The sequence below is a fragment of the Ovis canadensis genome, chromosome 7, assembly GCF_042477335.2.
Source record: "Ovis canadensis isolate MfBH-ARS-UI-01 breed Bighorn chromosome 7, ARS-UI_OviCan_v2, whole genome shotgun sequence".
Lineage (NCBI taxonomy): Eukaryota > Metazoa > Chordata > Mammalia > Artiodactyla > Bovidae > Ovis > Ovis canadensis.
Window position 1 is genome coordinate 20,400,411 of NC_091251.1, and position 20,043 is coordinate 20,420,453.

The window sequence follows — 20,043 nt, forward strand, 5'->3', positions numbered from 1 at the left end:
CCTAAGCTTGCCTACTCCTCTTCCCAACTGCCATGTTCTGATCAGCAGAGAAAAAAAATATGTCCCCAGATAGCCAATTTAGAAACCTGGAAGATACCTTAGATTCATTTTTTCTGGAAAAAAATAAGAGTTGGGACTTTTTAGAGATTATCCTGAAGCCATAGATGGATTTGAGGCATATGCCATGTTAATACTAAGTCTTCTGATCCATGTACCGTGGTATGTCTTTGCTTTTAATTAGGTCTTTAATTCTTTCAGCAATGTTTTGTAGTATTCCGTGTATAGGGCTTGCATTACTTTATTTGAATTTATTCCTACTCCAGTACTCTTGCCTGGCAAATCCCACGGACGGAGGAGCCTGGTAGGCTGCAGTCCATGGGGTTGAGAAGAGTCAGACATGACTGAGCGGCTTCACTTCTGCTTTTCACTTTCATGCATTGCAGAAAGAAATGGCACCCCACTCCAGTGTTCGTGCCTGGAGAATCCCAGGGATGGGGGAGCCTGGTGGGCTGCTGTCTATGGGGTCACACAGAGTCGGACACGACTGAGCGACTCCACTTTCACTTTTCACTTTCATGCATTGGAGAAGGAAGTGGCAACCCACTCCAGTGTTCTTGCCTGGAGAATCCCAGGGATGGGGGAGCCTAGTGGGCTGCCGTCTATGGGGTCACACAGAGTTGGACATGACTGAAGCGACTTAGCAGCAGCAGCAGCAGCAGCATTCCTACCATATTTTATTATTTTTGATGTCATTGTAAATATTTTCTTAATTTCATTTTGGGGTTGTTTGTTGCTAACATATAGAAATACAATTAATTTTTTTATTGAGATATAATTCACATACCATAAAATTTACTCTTTTAAAGTGTGCAATTCAGAAGTTTTTATTATACTCCCGAACTTGTATAGCTAACGCCACTAGTTAATTCCAGAATATTTTTCTTATAATAAATGGAGCCCATTTCCCATTAGCCATTGCTCCCCACCCCCAACTCTCAGCCCCAGACAATCACTAGTATACTTTCTGTCTCTCTAATTTTTCCTGTTCTGGACATTTCATATAAACGAAATCATACTGTGTCTGACTTCATGTAGCATAATGTCCTCAAAGTTCACTCAAGTTGTAGCCTGTATCAGCTCCTCATTTCTTTTATGGCTGATAATATTCTGCTGTATGCATAGGCCACATTTTGTTTATTTATTCATCAGTGGATAGAACTGGGATTTTTTCCTCCAGTTTTGGCTATCCTAAGTAATATTTATGTGAACATTTGTATGCAAGCTTTCATGTGGACATATTTTCATAAAATTTATTTTTTGATGTTGATTGTGTATCCTGAAACCTTTATTCTGATAGCTTTTTAGATTCCTCAGGCTGCCACCTGTTTTTATAAATAAAGCAATCCAGCCGCACTCATTAATGTGTATGTCACTGTGTCTGGCTGCCTTCATGATACCGTGAGAGCCAAGTAGTTGTGTGAGAGACCTGTAACACACAAGGCAGAAATTACGCTCTGGCCCTTTATAGAAAAAGATTACCAACCTCTGTTCTCAGAGGAAGAGGAGAAGCTTTCTAGGGAATTAGAGACCAACTTTCGTTTTCAATAGAGCTGTGAACATTGAGGGTGTGAACAGGCTGACTTATTCTTACCTCTTTCACCTCTGGTTCTAGACTGTCTGTTTTTCCCCAGACTAAAGTGTTTACTCTTACATAGATCACTTAGCCTTAGAGCTCAGTTTAGGTCTTATATAGGTACGATTTTGTCTGGAAGGCATCTAGAAAGCATGTTTCCGTATAGAATGCACATCACCTCTTAACTCACTGGAATCTTTCTCTGTTGTGCTTCCTTAAAGGCCCATAATTAGTCTTTTCCCTCAGTTAACAAACCCACTATGTGCATGCATGCTAAGTCGCTTCAGTCATGCCCAACTAATTGCGACCCTGTGGACTGTAGCCCACCAGGCTTCTCTGTCCATGGGGTTCTCCAGGAAAGAGTACTGGAGTGCGTTTCCATGCCCTCCTTCAGGGGATCTTCCCAACCCAGGGCTCAAACCCACTTCCCTTACATCTGCTGCACGGGCAGGCAGGTTCTTGACCACTCGTACCACCTGGGAAGCCCCAACAAACCAGCTCCACTTCTTAGGAAAAATCCTTGACCCTGTTCCAGCGATGTCCTCCTCAGCCTTTGACCTGACTCTAAACTCATACTTGACATGAAAATGATAGAATTTTCCTTTTCTATTATCCACTGACATCCCAACCCAAATAAAGCTTTACAGTGCCAATGTGGTTCGCTTTTAACCAACTAAGAACTTTTTACTTCTGAGTTCTTATGAAAATAAAAGATATCCATTTCCACCATTTTATTTGATTTCTTTCCTTCCCACTGAGAGAGTTGCCTTAAAGAGTGTTCAATCTTCTGAAAACATTTGTGAATCTGATAATTATTGGTGATTGAAAATATATAATGATTACTTGTGATCATCCATATTTGACTGTACAATATATTTTCTAGTAAACCAGCATTTCTAAACATATAATAGTTGTCTGATTGGCCATTTGAAGAGATATGTATCTCTCTGTGTATCTGGGCATCCACAGAACAGTTGAGAGGCATTAAAGAATCAACTGAAGAATCAACCCACTTTAAAGGGCCTTAAAGTTATCTTTGCTTAGTTATTTGAGTCCATTTAAATATTCTTTGAGGAAATTCACTAGGACTATGATTTACCTATAAAGGCAATTAGTCTGGTGCTCACTTGGCAGCAGTTGGCTTAGCTTGGTCTGAAATTTTTATTTTTATTGTTGCTTTTAGCTCTCTGGTCTGAGATAAGAATCGTAACTGCTCAACAAAATAAATAGATTGCTAAGTCTATTTTGCTGATTGCAAACCTATTTTGTTGACTGCAAATATTCTTGACCAGTTTAAGCCATGACTGCTATAGATGTTTTTTTTTCCTAGTATTCTCTCCCTGAGAAAATTAAGTCCGTTCAACATGTTTTTCCTCCTGTGTGTGTGGTTTTGTAGAACAAGATGAGTCAGAGGAATCAGGAATTTTCCTTTTCCCTTCTTAGTGACCTCAGTGGTTGTGTATGCCATTTTGTGCTTTGAATAAAGTTGTCTCCAAAGATGAGTCACTTCTGCTTTGGTTTAAGGCAAATGATTAAATAATGGGTCCTCCTTCAATAGTGGGTCACAGCCCTTGTAGGCCACTCCTTTTCAAAGAAGTTGCTAAAGACATTCTAAACAAAGAGGATTCTTCCTCATTGGTCTCCCCGTCTACTTGTGGTGCTATTCACGTCTGCCTGGTGTTTCCCTCCTTGTTTAGTTTTCCTTCTTGCTGGCCATGTGTGACTCCTCTAATCCTCATGAGAAATTTGACATGCAGAGCTAACATTAGGCATCACTCTTCTTTTACTTTGGTTTAGTAGGGAGCTGCCTTTGAATACACAGAATTCATTCCATTTTAATGACCCATTGCTAATGATTTTAACTTAAATTATCTGAATGCCTGGTGGAAAACATCCCTGTTCAATTATGTTACTTTACTGAAGAAACTAGGTTAATGTTAAAAGTTTCCACGCTCCTCTCTAGAATTTAACAAACCTTTTTCTTTAGTGTCTACTGAAGGTTCATGGCTTAAACTCACCCTGCAGGAGAAATATGATTACTACTACAATATTGATTCAAAAGAGAGTTCCTGGGTCACACCTGAACCCTGCTTGCTTAAAGAATCATGGCTCATGGGAAAAGAAATTGAGGTAGGAGTCTGTTGTTTGATGGGAAAATTTACTATATAAAGATAACTGTGATTGCTTTTCTATTTTAGAATCAAGGAATTGATGGGAAGAACTGATTTATTTGAAGGCTGGATATGGAGTAAAGTCTTCATGAACTGCAGTGAGGTGTGGCTGCATGGTTACTGATTTCTAGAATGTCTTCCGTATGTCAGAGCAGCACCACAGGGCAGCGGGCAGATAAAGCTCTTGCAGATTATATAGGATGGCAGATTATCCTAAGAAATCAATCTCCAGTTTTTTCTTGACACTAGAGCTCAATTAGTGGTAATTCCTTGGTTGTCAATATTCAAGATGTCTTATTTCTTTCCCCCACCTCAACCTATAACAGGGAGCAATATTCTTGAAGGAATGTTTACCAAGATTGCTTTGGACTTGAGACCAAAAGTTGGCCCTAGAAGATGTGAAACTTGCTCTGTGATCCAGGCATTATAGTGTGTTTAAAAGAAAATACTTCTAATAATTGAATTCCGTCTTGAAAAAATTAGAACCCACACATATAGATCTCATAGAACTGTTCACATTCACCAGCAAGAAAAATACTGCAAGATAACAATATTGTGGACAGAATCTCCAGTACAGTAACTTACTAAAACTCAGAGAAAAAGCTATAACTTGGGGTTGACAATGCCACAGAAATCCTGAATGACAAGAAGATAGTGAAAAATGTATTCATTTACTAATTTCAAATGTGTAATATCCCACTTTTTACAGGAAAATGGCATGTGGCAGTGAACTATCAGTGCTGCTTTGTTGAAAAATGAAATTATGGCCAATATTTAAAAACCATGTGCTATCGTTGAAAGGATATGTCAAACTGTGAAGAAGCAACACTGAAAGGTTAAAACTCAAGAGACAAAAATTGCTCATATGGCATCCAAAGATGCCCTAAGTATAATTTTGTGAAGTTATACCTGATCCCAGCATCAAGATTAATAGAAAGTGGAGGATCTATGCTGTTAAAAAAAATTATTCTAGTCAGTCTGAAATTACTGAATTTAGGCTATACGTATGTCTTCTTGTGAAAGTATTTATGCATCTCTTATACGATTTCACTCTTAATTGTATAAATTCACCATCCATGAAGTCCATTCACATGGATAGTTAAGAGGCATCTGCCATAGAAATGAGTCCAGTCTTTGCTCGCATTTCTCAAAGAACGTGAAAGTGAACCCAGTTCATCATCACGTGAAGACCTCCCAGCCCCCCTTCTTCCTTGCTTTCTCATTCATCTAGGTTTCCCTGTCTGCCCGACAGAGTGCTTATCTTTCCTCTCCCAGGCCCTTTTCTTCTGCTCCAAGTCCTTTATGTTCTCCCAAATTTATTTTGAGTTTTCCCCTACTCCTTGCAGGTATCTGCCTCCTCTGGCCTGGGCAAGAAAACCAGAGGCCTTCATGGGCATTGCCGTCTTTCCCCCAGGAGAGGGAGGAGGTGATGCCAATACTTACGTAATCATTCTTGTCTCTCTTACGCTCTGGGGAGCCCGGGCCTTAGGCCTGGTCCCTGCCAACATCATCCGTACATCACCTCCAAATCCTGAGACCATTCAACCGCATTCTCATCTCCACCCAGATTTCAGAGGATTCTAAAACCATATCGCTAGAAAGAAGCTGAGCCAGCCCACCCCTTGACTCTGGTCAAATCTGTTTTTACACTGAGCCGGAAAGAGCTATCCAGATCACTTTCTGAAAGATAGAATTTCCAGAAGCTGTTCTCTGTGCTCTTCTCACTTGATGTGTGAAGTGTAACCATAAGAAATATCTCTTACCAGGACATTGTTGAGGATATCACTGCAGATTACATCCGTGAGAAGATATGGTCTGCTAGCGAAGACATGCTCCAGCGCTTCCAAGCCACAACCTCAGGACCCCTCATTAGGAAAGAGTATGAAGCTAGGAAAGCATTTTTGTATGAACAGGAAAAGCATGTGGTCAAAATACAGGTATGTGAGTCATCTCCCACTTGTAACAGACTGCTGTCCTATCCCATGAAAATGTTTTATTTAATCATAGGACCGTCAACTATCAGCATTCTAATAAACAAATCTGACCGAAGATCGTGTCCTTAGTCAGTGCCCCCGAATCTGCACTGTTGAACGCTCCAAGACGGGAAGGATGTTGAATGACTTTTCACCTGTTGTCTTCTGGAACGTATTCAGGACGCTGTGAATAGTCAGTCGGGAATACCTGAGACCTGAGTTGAAATCCTGTTTCTCTAAAGAAACTAGATACCCTTCTGTCACCTACTATCTAACCTTGTGTGCTTTCAAATTGGTTTTTTAGTGGTTAGTGGATATTGAGTGGCGTCTGAGTCTCTATGCACTAAAAAACAGAAGAGTGAAGTGAAAGTGTTACTCGCTCAGTCGTATCCAACTCTTTGCAACCCCACGGATTGGGGCCCACTAGGCTCTCTGTCCATGGGATCCTCCAAGCAAGAATACTGGAGTGGGTAGCCTTCTCCAGGGGATCCTTGTGACCCAGGGACTGAACCTGGGTCTCCTGCATTTTAGGCAGATTCTTCACTGTCTGAGCTACAGTGAAGGGAAGCCCGAAAACCAGAAGAGCTCATGAAATAGATGTGGCATCTCTGAGAGTGTCTTCTCTCCTATATAATCTCTCCTTCTTCGTTCTGCAAGAAGCATCCTCTTTCCGAAGCCCTTTGTTGTGAGCCCTTCTTAAGCTTGTATGACTTATCCGAACGTTCCGGTTGGCAGGAGGGGAGCTTGGCAGATTTAGATGTTTCTATTCTGTGTTCCGCTAGCATCCTCTTTCAGCCGCCATGCTAGCTTTTAAAAGATTGTGCATTTGTCCTTTTTTGTGTGTCCGAAGTGATACTGGTTTTGATGGGCAGGGTTTGGTGGGTTTTTGCTTTGGCCACTAACTTACATTTCCTAAACTGAAAGTTTTAAAAAGAGCTTCTCTTTTGTGATCATTGGCATGCTTATCTGCTTCCCCACCTAAGTAAAATACTGTGCAGGGAAGAAGATGAGTTCTTACAACTTTTGTATTCTTGTGGCTTGCAATCAGTACATGCTCTAATGTCTGAGCTTGCAAGAGCTTAAGATGATAGAGGGCAGGAAAGATGAATTTTTTAAGAAATTTCTTATGTAAACTTAATATTCAAAGGATTTTTGTAGGTGAACTTGTATTTCAATTTATTCTTCTTTTAATAAATGATAGATAAAACACACAGGAAGTGAACAAAATCGTAAATATAGCATCATCCACACTGATGCTAAGACTCTACTTCTGCCCCAAATTTGAAGAGTGTTCACTGGTGTGGTATGACTTGGACCACCCTCAAGCTCTCCAGTCTGCCCACAGCTGTGTTACAGTTAGAAGACTGTCTGAAGAGCCCGCTAGTGTAAAATCTGCCTGATACCAAGACCAAGGGCACGAGAGAGCTGGAGGAAGAGCAGAAACACTAACTTGGAGGCTTTTGCCCTCACCTCAGTGGGAGCAGCAGTATTGAAGAAGCCTTTGCACGGTGAGGTCACTCCGTGATGACTTGTCCCTGCCTCTTCTGACAGAGGAGGGCAGGAGGCTTAAAGGCAGACTGTAACCTAGAGAGGAAAGTGGGCTGACCTAGAAAACCAAAAGACCGTGAACCAGAGGGGATCACACTCGTCTCGTTTTTTGCCAAAGTAGCTGATTCACTCTGGATTAGGAGAACGCTGTGCAGTCTGAAGGGCTCCCCTCTGTAGAACAGTCTGAACTTCTTTGTTGACTGAGTCAGCCCCAGACACAGCAGTCTCTTAACAAACTCAGTAGCTCTACTGCACTGCTACCCCCAGTCTCCTCCTCAAGAACTGGGTTTGGACAGAGAATACATAGCATCGGTAGCCAGTCCTCTGCCTCGGGTGCTGAGGGGGCAATTCAGATGGTGCCCAAGTAGACAGGGAGCAAGGTCAATGAGACTCACATAGCCAGATTATTTCTGAATGGTAAGTAACGAGAAGGCTCCGGTAAAGTGGCCTACATTTAAGAAGTGAGCCAGAAAAAAAAAAAAAAAAAAAACTCTGAAACAAAATTTTATATCAAAAAAAAGAAAAATATAAGTTAAAATATAAATGAAGTAAACATTTAAGGGAATTCTTATCCCAGGAGACACACAAAAAATTATACTGAAATTCCTTTTGCTTTTAAGAAACTTAATATGACACATGGATTTAATGAAACAAGACAGCATGATAAAATGAAAAGGTAGCCAATGGCTACAGAGAGGAAGAAAAACAATGACGTCCCAGAACATGAATGAATTTATGACTGCAGAATGCAAAACAGCCGCTGGAAAGTAAATGAAACATGTGGAGAACTTGAGGAAAAAAACACACAAAAAGCTGGAGGGAAGGAATAGATGGCTTAAAATATATTGTCTCATCTGAGATTTCCATTTTGTCTCAGGGTTGTGGGCATTAAATGGGATTCCCATTAATGGGAATTAAAATGGGATAATTCATAACAGGCTGTGACGAGTATGCCGCTCAACAAGTGTTTGAAATGACGACGTGATCAAGATGGTGACTCAGAGGACAGGGAACGGGGAACCAACATCCAGTAGATCGGATGACCCAGGAAGAGTTCAGAAAAACCGAGTCCGGGAAAAAAGAGCTAGCTACAATTTTTATTTTCCCCTTGAACTGAAGAAAGCTGAAATGCCACCTTGTAGGAAAACCCGTTAAGAGTGACATACACCAAACTTAGCCCTGAGAATTACTAACTTACTGAGCAACATCCCAGCAAAGAAAAAGAAACAAGTTTCTCTGGAGCAAGAGCAGGTTGTCGGGAGGCGCCTGGGGCTGGGAGGGTGAGGGTGACAGGTCGGGCAGTCCTCTGTCATGTCGTTTGAGTGTAATTGACTACCCTTAGGTTGTGGGATTGCACCTTCAAGCAGAGAGGGAAAAAAGATAATTGGCTACCAGGGAGGTCACAGAAGAATATCTGCTTCAGAAGTTGGTAATTTGAATATTACTATCCTATGTGCCCAATTATGAAGCAAGGCAACCAGTTTGGCAAGCCAGGTTTTCTAGAGATTGACAGTTAGAATCTATAAAACAGCAGTAATTTCTGAGGTCTAGGTATCTTGGGAAACTCCTCTGTTACAGCTGTGTTGCACAGAAAATTTATTTATGGTAACAAAAACCAAACCCAGAAGATGACTATTATACATTTCTACATAAGTTCTCGTACCATTCAAGGGAGAGAGTGATGGTTTTGTAAATGCCTTCTGTCTCTGTCCATAAAAGCCTGCTCCTAAATGACCTTAGAGTTTAGAGTTTTGTCTCTGTTTGTATCTTTATACCAAGAGCTCCTTCCTCCCAACTTTATACCTATAATTGTTTTCAATAAAGAGCCTCTAATTAGAAGAGCCTGCAGGCTCTGGGCCTTGCACAATTCTGCTGTTACCATGGAATAAGAAAAGCCAATCCTGATGAAATGAAAACTTACAAACAAAAAAGAAGAATGTTAAATCTTGACAAATAAAATAAGAAGCATGTGTTATTCTGCTTCTATAGACCAGAACCTCTAAACCCAGCCAAGTTGCCTTGGTTTGGAAAGGTAATGTAGATATATAAATGTAGATCCCAGAAAAATCTACATAATCATTAAATAGATGAAATGTAAAATGAAATCTTTAGGAAAGCACTGTTGGTGAGCATTGACTCCTTAAGACATGAAAAACATCGTACAAAACCTACAAGTGGGTTCATTCCACCAGTGCAAACATGTTTTAATATCAGATCTTCTGTCACTACAACATTCCTTATCCAAAAGCTTCGAGACGCTAAACTAATAGAGATTAACAGTGTTTCCGGAGTTGAAATAATTCTTTAAAAAACAGAATGGGCAATTGAGCTAATTCCAGTATCTTGGTTGCCTTTCAGTTTGGATCAAGAAATGGCATGTATAATATTATGTGTATATTTGCACCTCTGTGCTTTAAAAACAATGCTAGGCTCAAAAGCACCTGAGTCACACTGAGACCATCATGACAAATGAGTTACTAGTTAGATTGTCATCCCAATGAATGCAATCACAATTTATCACTGTTTTCCTATTTGTCAGCATTCTGACCTCTATACTTTTTCAGTATTACAAACAATAATACGATAGAAAACCTTAAATATCATCTTTTCTACACAGGTGCTTGTATTTTCTTAGGCTAGGTATATTGAAAATTAGAAACACTAGGTGAAATACTAAATAGCTTTAAATTTGATGCTGCTAAATTCCCTCCAAAAAGACTAGACTGTCTTGTAATTTTCCAGCCCCTACTCCCCATCCATGTTTTTGCCCCACTGCTTGGCAAGTGGATGATGTGAAGACTTGCCCAGAATTTCTCTGACTGCTACTCAAGGCTCCTCAAGCTTAGAGCCAGCTCACATTTTTTGTAGAGGTTCCCAATGTTTGTAGAATTGTGTTCTGAGGTTCCCTCTTTCAGCCAGTTCAAACTGTCTTCTCTCTCCCAGGATCCCTCATAGGTTTTGACACTTAAGCCTTCTTGTTTTCTAGCACTATGATGGATTGCTTTATAAGCATATCTGTAGAATGTTTCCATTGGAGGAAGCTGGGTGAAGGGTACATGGAACTCAATATATTATCTTTGCAGCATCCTATGAGTTGCTAATTATTTCAAAATTAAGGTTTTTTTAAAAGCACATTTGTCATTTCTAGGGATTTAAATTGAGGGAGGGGATATTATGTGTAAACGGGATAGCTGATGAAAGGTTGCTGTACAGCACAAGGAACCCAGTCTGCACTCTGTGATGACCTGGGCAAGGGCAGGGGGGAGGAGGGGCAGGCTCAAGAGGGAGGAGATATATGTATCATTATGGCGTGTTCAGGCTGCTGTACAGCAGAAACCAACACAACATTGTAACAATTGCAAGACAAAAAATAAAAATACTGAGAGGGGAAGTCCAGAGCAAGTACTGGTTGGGTGTATATTCCATCATGACTGTTTCGTTTTGAATCATTACCAGAAAGTATTTTATTTTTTAAACGCCAATAAAAATCCCATATACCTTTTTACAAAAGAAGGAATGAGGTGGATTGACATATGCAAATGTGAAAAAATTATAAAAAATAACTTGATGTTTGTATTTGTCCCTTTGAGATGGTTGGGTGGCATCGCCAACTCAATGGACATGAGTTTGAGTAAACTCCAGGAGTTGGTGATGGACAGGGAGGCCTGGCGTGCTGCAGTCCATCAGGTCGCAAAGAGTCAGATACAACTGAACTGAACTAAACACAGAATTTGTGTTTATTTCAATTCTAACTTGGAAAAAAAAATCAGAGCAGTGCAGTGAGTTACAAAGATATGTCTCAATAAAAAGATTCTCAAAAATGAGTTGGACTAAACTTATAACAACTATGGATGTGATTATTCTAAAGATACCAGTTTGTAGTTCCCTGGCAGTCCAGCAGTTAGGAGTCTGCATTTCCATTGCAGGGGGCACAGGTTCGATCCCTGGTCAGGGAACCAAGATCCCACATGCTGCACAGAGCAGCCCAGGAAAGAACAACAACAACAAAAAAATTAAGATACCAGTTTGTGTCTACTTTTTGCAAATGTTTCTTATAAAAGCTCTCGTTAAGGTGATAATGTAGTAAAGGTATACTGATGAAGCCTCATTAAACTTTATGTAAAAATAGATGAAATAATGAAAGATCCATCACAACACTCCTGCTTTCAGGAATCCAGGGTCATCTTCCTTTTTGATCTGGATCACAGTGGCTTGCTTGCTGGAGTAAAGATACTTACTAGTCACTATTTTGAGGTATCTCATGCACGCTCAGTCACTTCAGTCATGTCTAACTCTTTGCAACCCCATGGATTATAGCCCACCAGGCTCCTCTGTCCATGGGATTATCTCAGCAAGAACACTGGAGTGAGTTGCCATGCCCTCCCCCAAGGGATCTTCCCAACCCAGGGGTTCAACCCACATCTCTTACGTCTCCTGCTTGACAGGTGGGTTCTTTACCGCTAGCGCCACCTGAGAAGTCCTGAGGCATCTTACAATGTTACCAAATAATACCAGCACCAAGTTGATCTGTTTGTATATTTCAGGACAATTCCATTTTATTGTTACTTCTTATCACTCAGGGCCTTGTTAAAAATACGCTTTCAAAGCATAACCTGGACTTCCACCTGGTAATTCCTTTCACCAACTTGGGACAAGCCACAGTGGTGAGCAGGTGCACTCTGCCCAGTTCAGTGTCCACCTGGTGTCAGATGCAATGGTGTCCAGATGAGATCTGGAAGGGAGGATTCCTGACTTTGTCCCAGCTCAGTGTCTCTGTCCTTGCATTTTCTAAAATAAACTGCGACATGTAAGCAATTCTGTAACTCATTATTTTCTACAGGCTTTTTGGAAGGCATACAAGCAACGGGAAGCATATAAACGCAGACGACAAATGTTCATTGATAATATTCATTCTATTGTGAAGGTAAACACTCTTTCCTACCTTAGCAAGCGTGTAAACTTTTCCCTTCGTTCTCCTTTTGCTTCTGGAAGACAGACTGTGTCTGAGACTTGAGGTCAGAAGCAAGTCCTGGGTTTAAGTCCCGCCTCCCCCCGACTTAGCTGATCATCTTTAAGAAGGTCCATCAGAACACTATGTTGTTGCTGTACTATTAGGTTGGTGCAAATGTAATTGCGGTTTCCCATCGTGAGTTTTAAATCAATATGACTAGGTTCAAACACGTCTTCACTAATCAAAATAGGAACCATTACAATCAACACATTTTTGCCAATGAGAAATAAGTTTCTTTATTTCTGTAGCATAAAAATCTGCGCTTCAGGATTCAACAAACTCTTGGAAAGCATTTTTTGCCTCCTGCTGGTTGTGGAAGCATTTTCTCTGCAAAAAAGTTGTCGAGATGCTTGAAGAAGTGGTAGTCGGTTGGCAAGAGGTCAGGTGAATATGGCAGATGAGGCAAAACTTTGCAGCCCAGCTCATTCGACTTTCGAAGCATTGGTTGCGTGACGTGCCATCAGGCATTGTCATGGAGAAGAATTGAGCCCTTTTTGTTGACTGATGCAAGCTGCAGGCATTTCAGTTTTTGGTGCATCTCATGGATTTGCTGAGCATACTTCGCAGATGTAGTGGTTTCACTGGGATTCAGAAAGTTGGAGTGGATCAGACCAGCAGCAGACCATCAAGCAGTGACCATGACCTTTTTTGGTGCAAGTTTGGCTTTGGGAAGTGCTTTGGAGCTGCTTCTAGGTCTAACATTGAGCTGGTCATTGCCAGTTGTATAAAGTTAAGTTTTCATCACATGTACCTCACAGTCCAATTGAGAAATGGTTCATTACTGCGTATAGAATAAGAGAACACTATACTTCAAAATGACAGTTTTTTTTAATTTTCTGTCAGATCAAGAGGCACCGATATATCGAGCTTTTTGACCTTTCCAATTTGCTTTAAATGCCGAACAACCATAGAAGGGTCAACATTGAGTTCTTTGTCAACCTCTTGTATCATTGTAAGAGGACAGCTTCAGTGATTCCTTTCAGTTGGTCATTGTCAACTCCAATGGCCAGCCACTGTGCTCCTCACCTTCAAGGCTCTTGTCTCCTTTGCAAAACTTCCTGAACCACCGCTGCCCTGTACATTAGTTAGCAGTTCCTGGGCCAAGTGCATTGTTGATGTTGCGAGTTGTCTCCACTGCTTTGCAATCCATCTAGAAATCAGATAAGAAAATCACTCAAATTTGCTCTTGTCTAACATCATCTCCATAGTCTAAAATAAACATAAAATACACACCGAGTAATAAGTCATCAGCAAAAAAAAAAAAAAAAAAGAATATGTATGATGGCTATGGCTGGTTCATGTCAATGTTTGGCAGAAACCAATACAATACTGTAAAGCAATTACCCTTCAATTAAAAATAAATTTTAAAAAATAAAGTAAGAAATGTCCGTGAAAATTATGTATAGCATAGCCACATTTATTTAAGAACGTATTCCAGTATCAAATGGCAAAGTTCAGCAGTGCAAAACCGCAGTTACTTTTGCCCCAACCTAATAAATGCTTCTTCTCTAAAAAGTCCAAATTGATTTGGAGGAAATCCAGCTTTATTTCATGTTCTTTGTATGATCTTTTCTAATAATAATTAGAATGTTCAGGTTTAACAGTACAAACCTTAGTTGTAAGGCAAACGCAAAACCAATGACAAGAAGGAAGTACAGGAATTAGGGCCTGTGTTTAGTAGATAAGCCCATCTAACCCAGCTTCCAATCCAGGCTGGCTGCTCCAAGCTTAGAGAAGGAGCAGCCGTTGGGGTGCCCACTCTCAGAGCTGAAAACTGAAAAACTGTCTGGCAATGAGCTTGTAGAAACTTGGAAATCCAGGTAAGAGTCAGAAGAGTATGGCTGGAGAGAGATGAAGTCCGATGAGATATGTTAAGACTTTTTAAACTGTGAGGACAGAGAATGACATGGTCGAGACCTTTTGCATTATTAGTTCCTGAACATGTTACACTTGGAAATATCCTGTGCTCACCATGGAACACTTGCTTATCCAGCCAGAAAACCATGGGTCACAGTGGGTCCCTCATGAGACCTTTGCAATGTTTTCCTGTAAAGGCCTAAAAAGTACTGGCTGCATTTAAGGGATGTTGGAAGCAACTCTGCACTTGGTTTTATTTGATCCCCTGACCCATTGCAACTCTCAGCAAAATGCCGTGCTCGCTTGGCTTTTATTTACTGAGATTAAAACAAAATAGTACAAAGAGCTGCATTACCTTCTCCAGCATAAGCATAATGTGTAACATGTTCTGAACCCCTCGGAGGAACAGCGACGAAAGAAGCAGGAGGTGAAATAGAGGCTAAAGATGTTTATTAGTTGGTGGGTGGCTCATTTCTACTTTTTTATCAAATTATCAATATTATTTTTAAAAGACTGCCGAGAGGGCTATGAAAGGTGGTTTGGTAATTGCCTGGATTTTTCTTTTTCACTTATTTTTTAGATTCAGTCCTGGTACCGGATGGTAACAGCACGAAGGAATTACCTCTCACGACTGCAGTTTTTCAGAGCTCATGTAAGAGACACACGTGGATTTTTGTCCTCCCTGAGAATAAACTTAAATGAATAGTTTGTGAATGTTAGCATTGAATGATTCTTATTAAATGGTAGAAACAAATGCTTGGAGGAAAAAAATGGATTTTAGAACTCAATGTGGTACTATTTAGAGGCTTCTTACATTTTTTTGTGGAGAGTAAGACTTCATCAGTCAGAACTGGAAAGGAAACGGGTGAGGAAAAATTTATGTGGGCTAGTTATGCCAGAGAGTAAAAGACACTAATGAAGGACTTTCCAACTTTGCTTGCAAAGTTTTTAATTACTGTTAACCAGTTAAATATAAGCCCACAGGAGGAATTTTTTCAGGATTTTTGAAGAATAGATATGTGAACATAGATTGGACCATCTAAGTTTGGTGGTAAAATTCTTTTCCCTGTTTAGATATCTTTATTTAGACAATCCCTTTGCAATCTTGTTTATATACTGTTAGCTAACTTATCTGACCCTTTCTTCAAAGAGAATGCAAAGATAAACGTTGACTACACCACATCTAAATACTGTCAGTTCTAAATAGTGTTCATTCTTCAAATGCCGTCAGTTTTTGAAGAGTTCTAAATTCTAAAATAGTGGAGTCGATGGAACTCTGGGAGGTTGTGACTGGTCATCTTCTTTTGCAGAACAATGAAATTGTGAAAATCCAGTCTCTATTGAGAGCGAGCAAAGCTAGGGATGACTACAAAACACTGGGTAAGTGAAGCATTCTGAAACAAAGTATTCCTTATAAACCAAGCAAGCACAAGTTACTTCCATCTGATCACGTCATGCACGTTACCGCCAGTAGACTTGACCATCTCAGACCCGAGCATGTCATTGACAGGAAACGGGCCTTTCTGTCAAAGTGGAATGGTTAAGGGCAATAGATGGGATTTCTTAAAAAAAAAAAAAAAAAGGACAATGTTGAGGGGAGGGGATAAATTAGGAGTATGGGATTAACAGATACACACTACTATATATAAAATTGATAATCAGCAGGACCTACTGTATAGCCCGGGGACCTGTATTCAATATCTTATAATAACCTATAATAGAAAAGAATCTGAAAATTTATATTTATATATGTTTTTCTGCAACAGCTTATGGAAAAAAACAATTTTGGCCAGGGGAAGGGGAAAGTGAAGGGAAAGTTGCTCAGTCGTGTCTGACTCTTTGCGACCCCATGGACGGTAGCCTACCAGGCTTCTCAGTCCATGGGAGTTTCCAGGCAAGAGTACTGGAGTGGGATGCCATTTCCTTCTCCAGGGGATCTTCCCGACCCAGGGATCGAACCCGGGTCTCCCGCATTGCAGGCGGGCGCTTTACCCACTGAGCCAATATGTACATATTTACAGTGCTGTGTTAGTTTCAGTGTTCTGTGAAGAATATGTAGCGATATGTATGTAGATTAACGATATACTTCAATTACGCTTCAATTTTTAAAAAAGGGAGTTGGCATGAATGCTGACATTTTTGTATTAAATGGGAGGTGAATATGGGCTCTGTGGTAGGGTTAATGGCAACCTCAAGAGGGCTCACGCCAAGGGGCACCTTCCAGGACCCCTGCCGCCAGCGCCCCGTCCCTGTGACAAGCCAATGCTGACTCCCACCTCCACAAGAGGCCCTCCAGCGCTGCCAGGCTCACGCCCACAGCACCAGCCTTGGGACGCAGTCCCCGTGCCCATTTCCTCAAGTGATGTGGGGAGGGCCTCGCAGAAGTGGACTCAGTGGTGGCTTCTTGGCAGGGCTGTCTGGGTGTTTCCTGCAGCCTGTCTGTCATGAGGTCACTGGCAGGAGGTCAAGATAAAAACTGTACGCCTGTCTCACTATGTATTTCAAAAGAAAATCGTGAAAAACAATCATGAAAGGACCTCTTACAGATACTCAAAAAATAATAAGAATAAGCTAGAGGCAGGAATTTAATGCAAAAGAGTTAGCCAGAAGATAAAGTTACATCTGAATACTGTTTCATTTATTACCTGGCCTGTGATTTCTTTTTCTTCTCATTTTAAGAACAAAACATAGTCATATAAGAAATTTGGAAATATGAATAAGAAGGGGAAAAGCACATAGTTTCACCTCCCAAAGAGAACTACAGACATCTTCATGTAATTTCATTTTAGACTTTTCACAGTCCCTGTGGTTTTTAAACTGTCTTCCTTATAATACTAGTATGTCATTTGCAGAAAGTTGGAAAACAGAAAAATAAAATGAAAATCCCCCAGAAAGAGCATTCATGTTTTGTGCCATCTTTTTCAGCTTCAGCTCTGCTCATGTTTGTTATTCTATTGTTCGTTTGTTTTACATAGTGAAGCATTCTTTTATATGCTGAATTTTTAACATTCTAATTATCATAAGAACATGTGATAAAGAGCATGTCCTAGATTAAGTCTAGAAGAGCTTGCTGATAAGTTTATTAGCATTGCCCAGATTCTTCAAATATTTAGGTCATTCAGGATTAGTTTTGAGAGAGCAAAACACATCATTGTGTATTTTAGTAGTGGCCATTATGTTCTCTGTAACTATTTTGTGTCTTATTAATTTTTTTGAAAGAAATCAAAATACTGCTCAGTAATGTTCCTAGCACAGTAGTAATAAGTAGTTTCGCCAACACCTTTTATTGTCAAAAGTCTGAATTATGGAGCAAAGTGTATGACCCAAGGAAGACCCTCCCCGGTACTTGTTAAGGGAAAAGTCTCTGGCAGCCTCCAAGGCCAGGTTCTGCCTCGAGCTGTGGAATCTTCCGAATACTGCCTTGCTTGCTAGGTTCCAGAATCCAGCATGCAGACTGAGGGAAGAACGTGTCTCTAATGCCACACTGCTCCACGTTGCAATTGATGAGATTCATGTCTCCTTTGGTAGATGTCTTTCTTTAAATTTTTACAAGTAAAGCTGAAGAGGGGGGTTTGTTTTCTGAGCCTTGACACAGTAAAATAGGTAAATTAAGGATAAATTTTCCAAACACATACAAACTACTTTTCCTCTCCTTCTAGGGAACAGGTTTTTGTGGGTAGTTTTAGTTTTGTTTTTCTTTAAATTATGCTAGCATTTAGAATACTTTATTGACAAAAATCCATCCCTAAATTGTATATTCAGTAAAGTAGACAATTGTAGAAACAGTGCTAGATCTGGGAAGGAAAACTCAGCTGTGAGATTACAAACCAATTTCACATAGTTTAGCGTGTGTCCACTTCCCTCAAGACCACCCCCAACCAATACCTTGTAAATAAGTAGAACATATATAACTTTGTGGGTAGTTTTTGTCACTTGCTTACTGTTTTTTAAAGTTACAAAGATAGAAGGAATTCCAGCTAAAAATCTAGGTGATTTCTTATTAAAGCGTAGAAGACAGAAACTATGTTAGTGAACAAATTAGATTAAAGCTGCTTTGGCAAACAAGGTAGCTTTGTGGTAACCGAACTGTACATTTTCATTTTTCTCAATTTAGCACCTTCATAAAACAACGGCATTTTCTTAAGCTGAAAAATATCACTTTTCTTAGCCTGTCATGATTCATTTTCACCCATTTCCTCCAAAAAGGCACTGAATGCATTCAGGTGTGGAACTTGCTAGAACTTTAACTGGCCACTTGTCAGGGCTGACTGTGAAGTTGGGTGGTTTCCTGAAACTAAAGTTACCACAAAGTGGTGTGAAGATGCAAGAAAGCCAACTGTCGACAGAGGAGCTATTACATTTGAACCGTAATAATTTCTTGAAGAGGCAAGAAAGCCAACTGTTGATTGAGGAGCTGTTACATTTGAACCATAAAAATGTGTAAATTATTCATTTGTTTCTACCTGCCCTCTTGGCACACAAAATGATACACGATTCTCTGGAGCAGGCAGAGAGAACTTTGGATGAGATGGCTTACGATCTCTCAGCTGTGTAACTGAGCTCTGGTGTGTGGTTCAGGCTGTTCCTGAAATGGTCATGTCACCAACAGCATCTTTGGTAAAACAGTAGGAAAATAAATTCACATATGCTTTGGTGATCAGGAAGTGAAGGGTCCATGATCCACGGTAACTTGCGATCTAGTGGAATATGAGGTATTATTATCCAGTAGATTCCGAGCCTGGAGGCAGGTGTGGACCTCTGATGCATTTCCTTGATAGATACCGATAAACACATCAGAAGAGGCACAATAGTAATAGAGATGACTCTAGAATTGGCTGTTTGTGCTGGGTTCATGCTGCTAATTGTTTGTGTTGTTGATTGAACTCTGTATTCCTTAAGTGAGAAAACACCACACAGCCTAACAGCAGTAGTAACATAAGGAAGCTTGAATAGAGCCCTGATGTAAAGGAGAGGACGTTGGCTGAGGCTGCCAAAGCCGGGCCGGGCTCTCTCACGTCCTCTTTGTGTTGCTGTGTCCTGTCATCAGCACCGAAGGTCCAGTTGTTTACTCTTATGATTTACCAAGAGTCACTCTCACTAAACACCTTTAAAAAGTTGGGTGTTTTTTTTTTTTGCAAAGTCACAGTGCCGAGGAATCAAAGCGTAAGTAAGGTTCAAGGCACTAAGGGAAAGCCCGTGGTGGAATTTACATAGATGCCCTCACCATGACTAAGCCTGGTCTCCTAGGTGCTGAGGGCCCTCCCTGGTTCATGCTGAAACGACAGGGACCCAGTTTCCATTTCTAAAATAATTTTGTTTCTGCCAAGTGTTCCAGTTGTGGTCCTCTTGGCTTCTGTTGGACCTTACAGGTCTCCCTTGACTGACCTTTCCTAATTCCCCTTTCACCTAATTCTTGCTCCTTCCCCCAGAGTCTTTTGGACAGAAAAAACAAACACATTCTGCTTCCTGCGGCAAGAACAGAAATCTCTTACCTGGCTCAGCCACGAGCTCTCAGAGCTGGGACCACTCAGTGTTAGCATTCTTTCCCAGATTCCTCATCAATAAGGCACCAATAGATAGAACTATCTCCTCAGTGTGGGAGTCCTGGAAACAGTGTGAGAGACGGCCGATAAACAAATGCTGGATAACAAGGAAATTGTGAGGCAGACGTTCTCAGTGGCCTGCGTTTATTTATATGATCAGTTTCCTTTGACATGTCATATTTGATGTGAGGCGGGATGATTCACTGTGGGGCCCAGCACCATCATTGCTCTATTTTCTGATAATGCTTTCTTTAAAGACCTAGTTTCTATCCTACTGATGATCCTTTCAAGCATGCCCAGTTGAAGC

At 40.6% G+C, this 20,043-nt stretch overlaps 1 protein-coding gene and 1 long non-coding RNA gene across 2 annotated transcripts in view; one reads left to right on the forward strand and one right to left on the reverse strand.

Moving 5' to 3' along the window:
* The window catches only part of IQGAP2 (IQ motif containing GTPase activating protein 2), a 307,479-nt gene that overhangs the window by 237,435 nt on the left and 50,001 nt on the right, over nucleotides 1–20,043 (forward strand). The window contains exons 16-20 of the mRNA XM_069595343.1: nucleotides 3,621–3,763; nucleotides 5,571–5,741; nucleotides 12,166–12,249; nucleotides 14,774–14,845; nucleotides 15,504–15,573. Coding sequence (XP_069451444.1) covers nucleotides 3,621–3,763; nucleotides 5,571–5,741; nucleotides 12,166–12,249; nucleotides 14,774–14,845; nucleotides 15,504–15,573 — 540 coding nt within the window. The remainder of the gene's footprint in view (nucleotides 1–3,620; nucleotides 3,764–5,570; nucleotides 5,742–12,165; nucleotides 12,250–14,773; nucleotides 14,846–15,503; nucleotides 15,574–20,043) is intronic.
* Nucleotides 11,852–19,890, reverse strand: LOC138443280 (uncharacterized). The gene is made up of 2 exons (XR_011258060.1): nucleotides 19,686–19,890; nucleotides 11,852–13,486 (listed from the first exon to the last, which is right to left on the reverse strand). It is a non-coding gene; the product is annotated as an uncharacterized lncRNA (long non-coding RNA).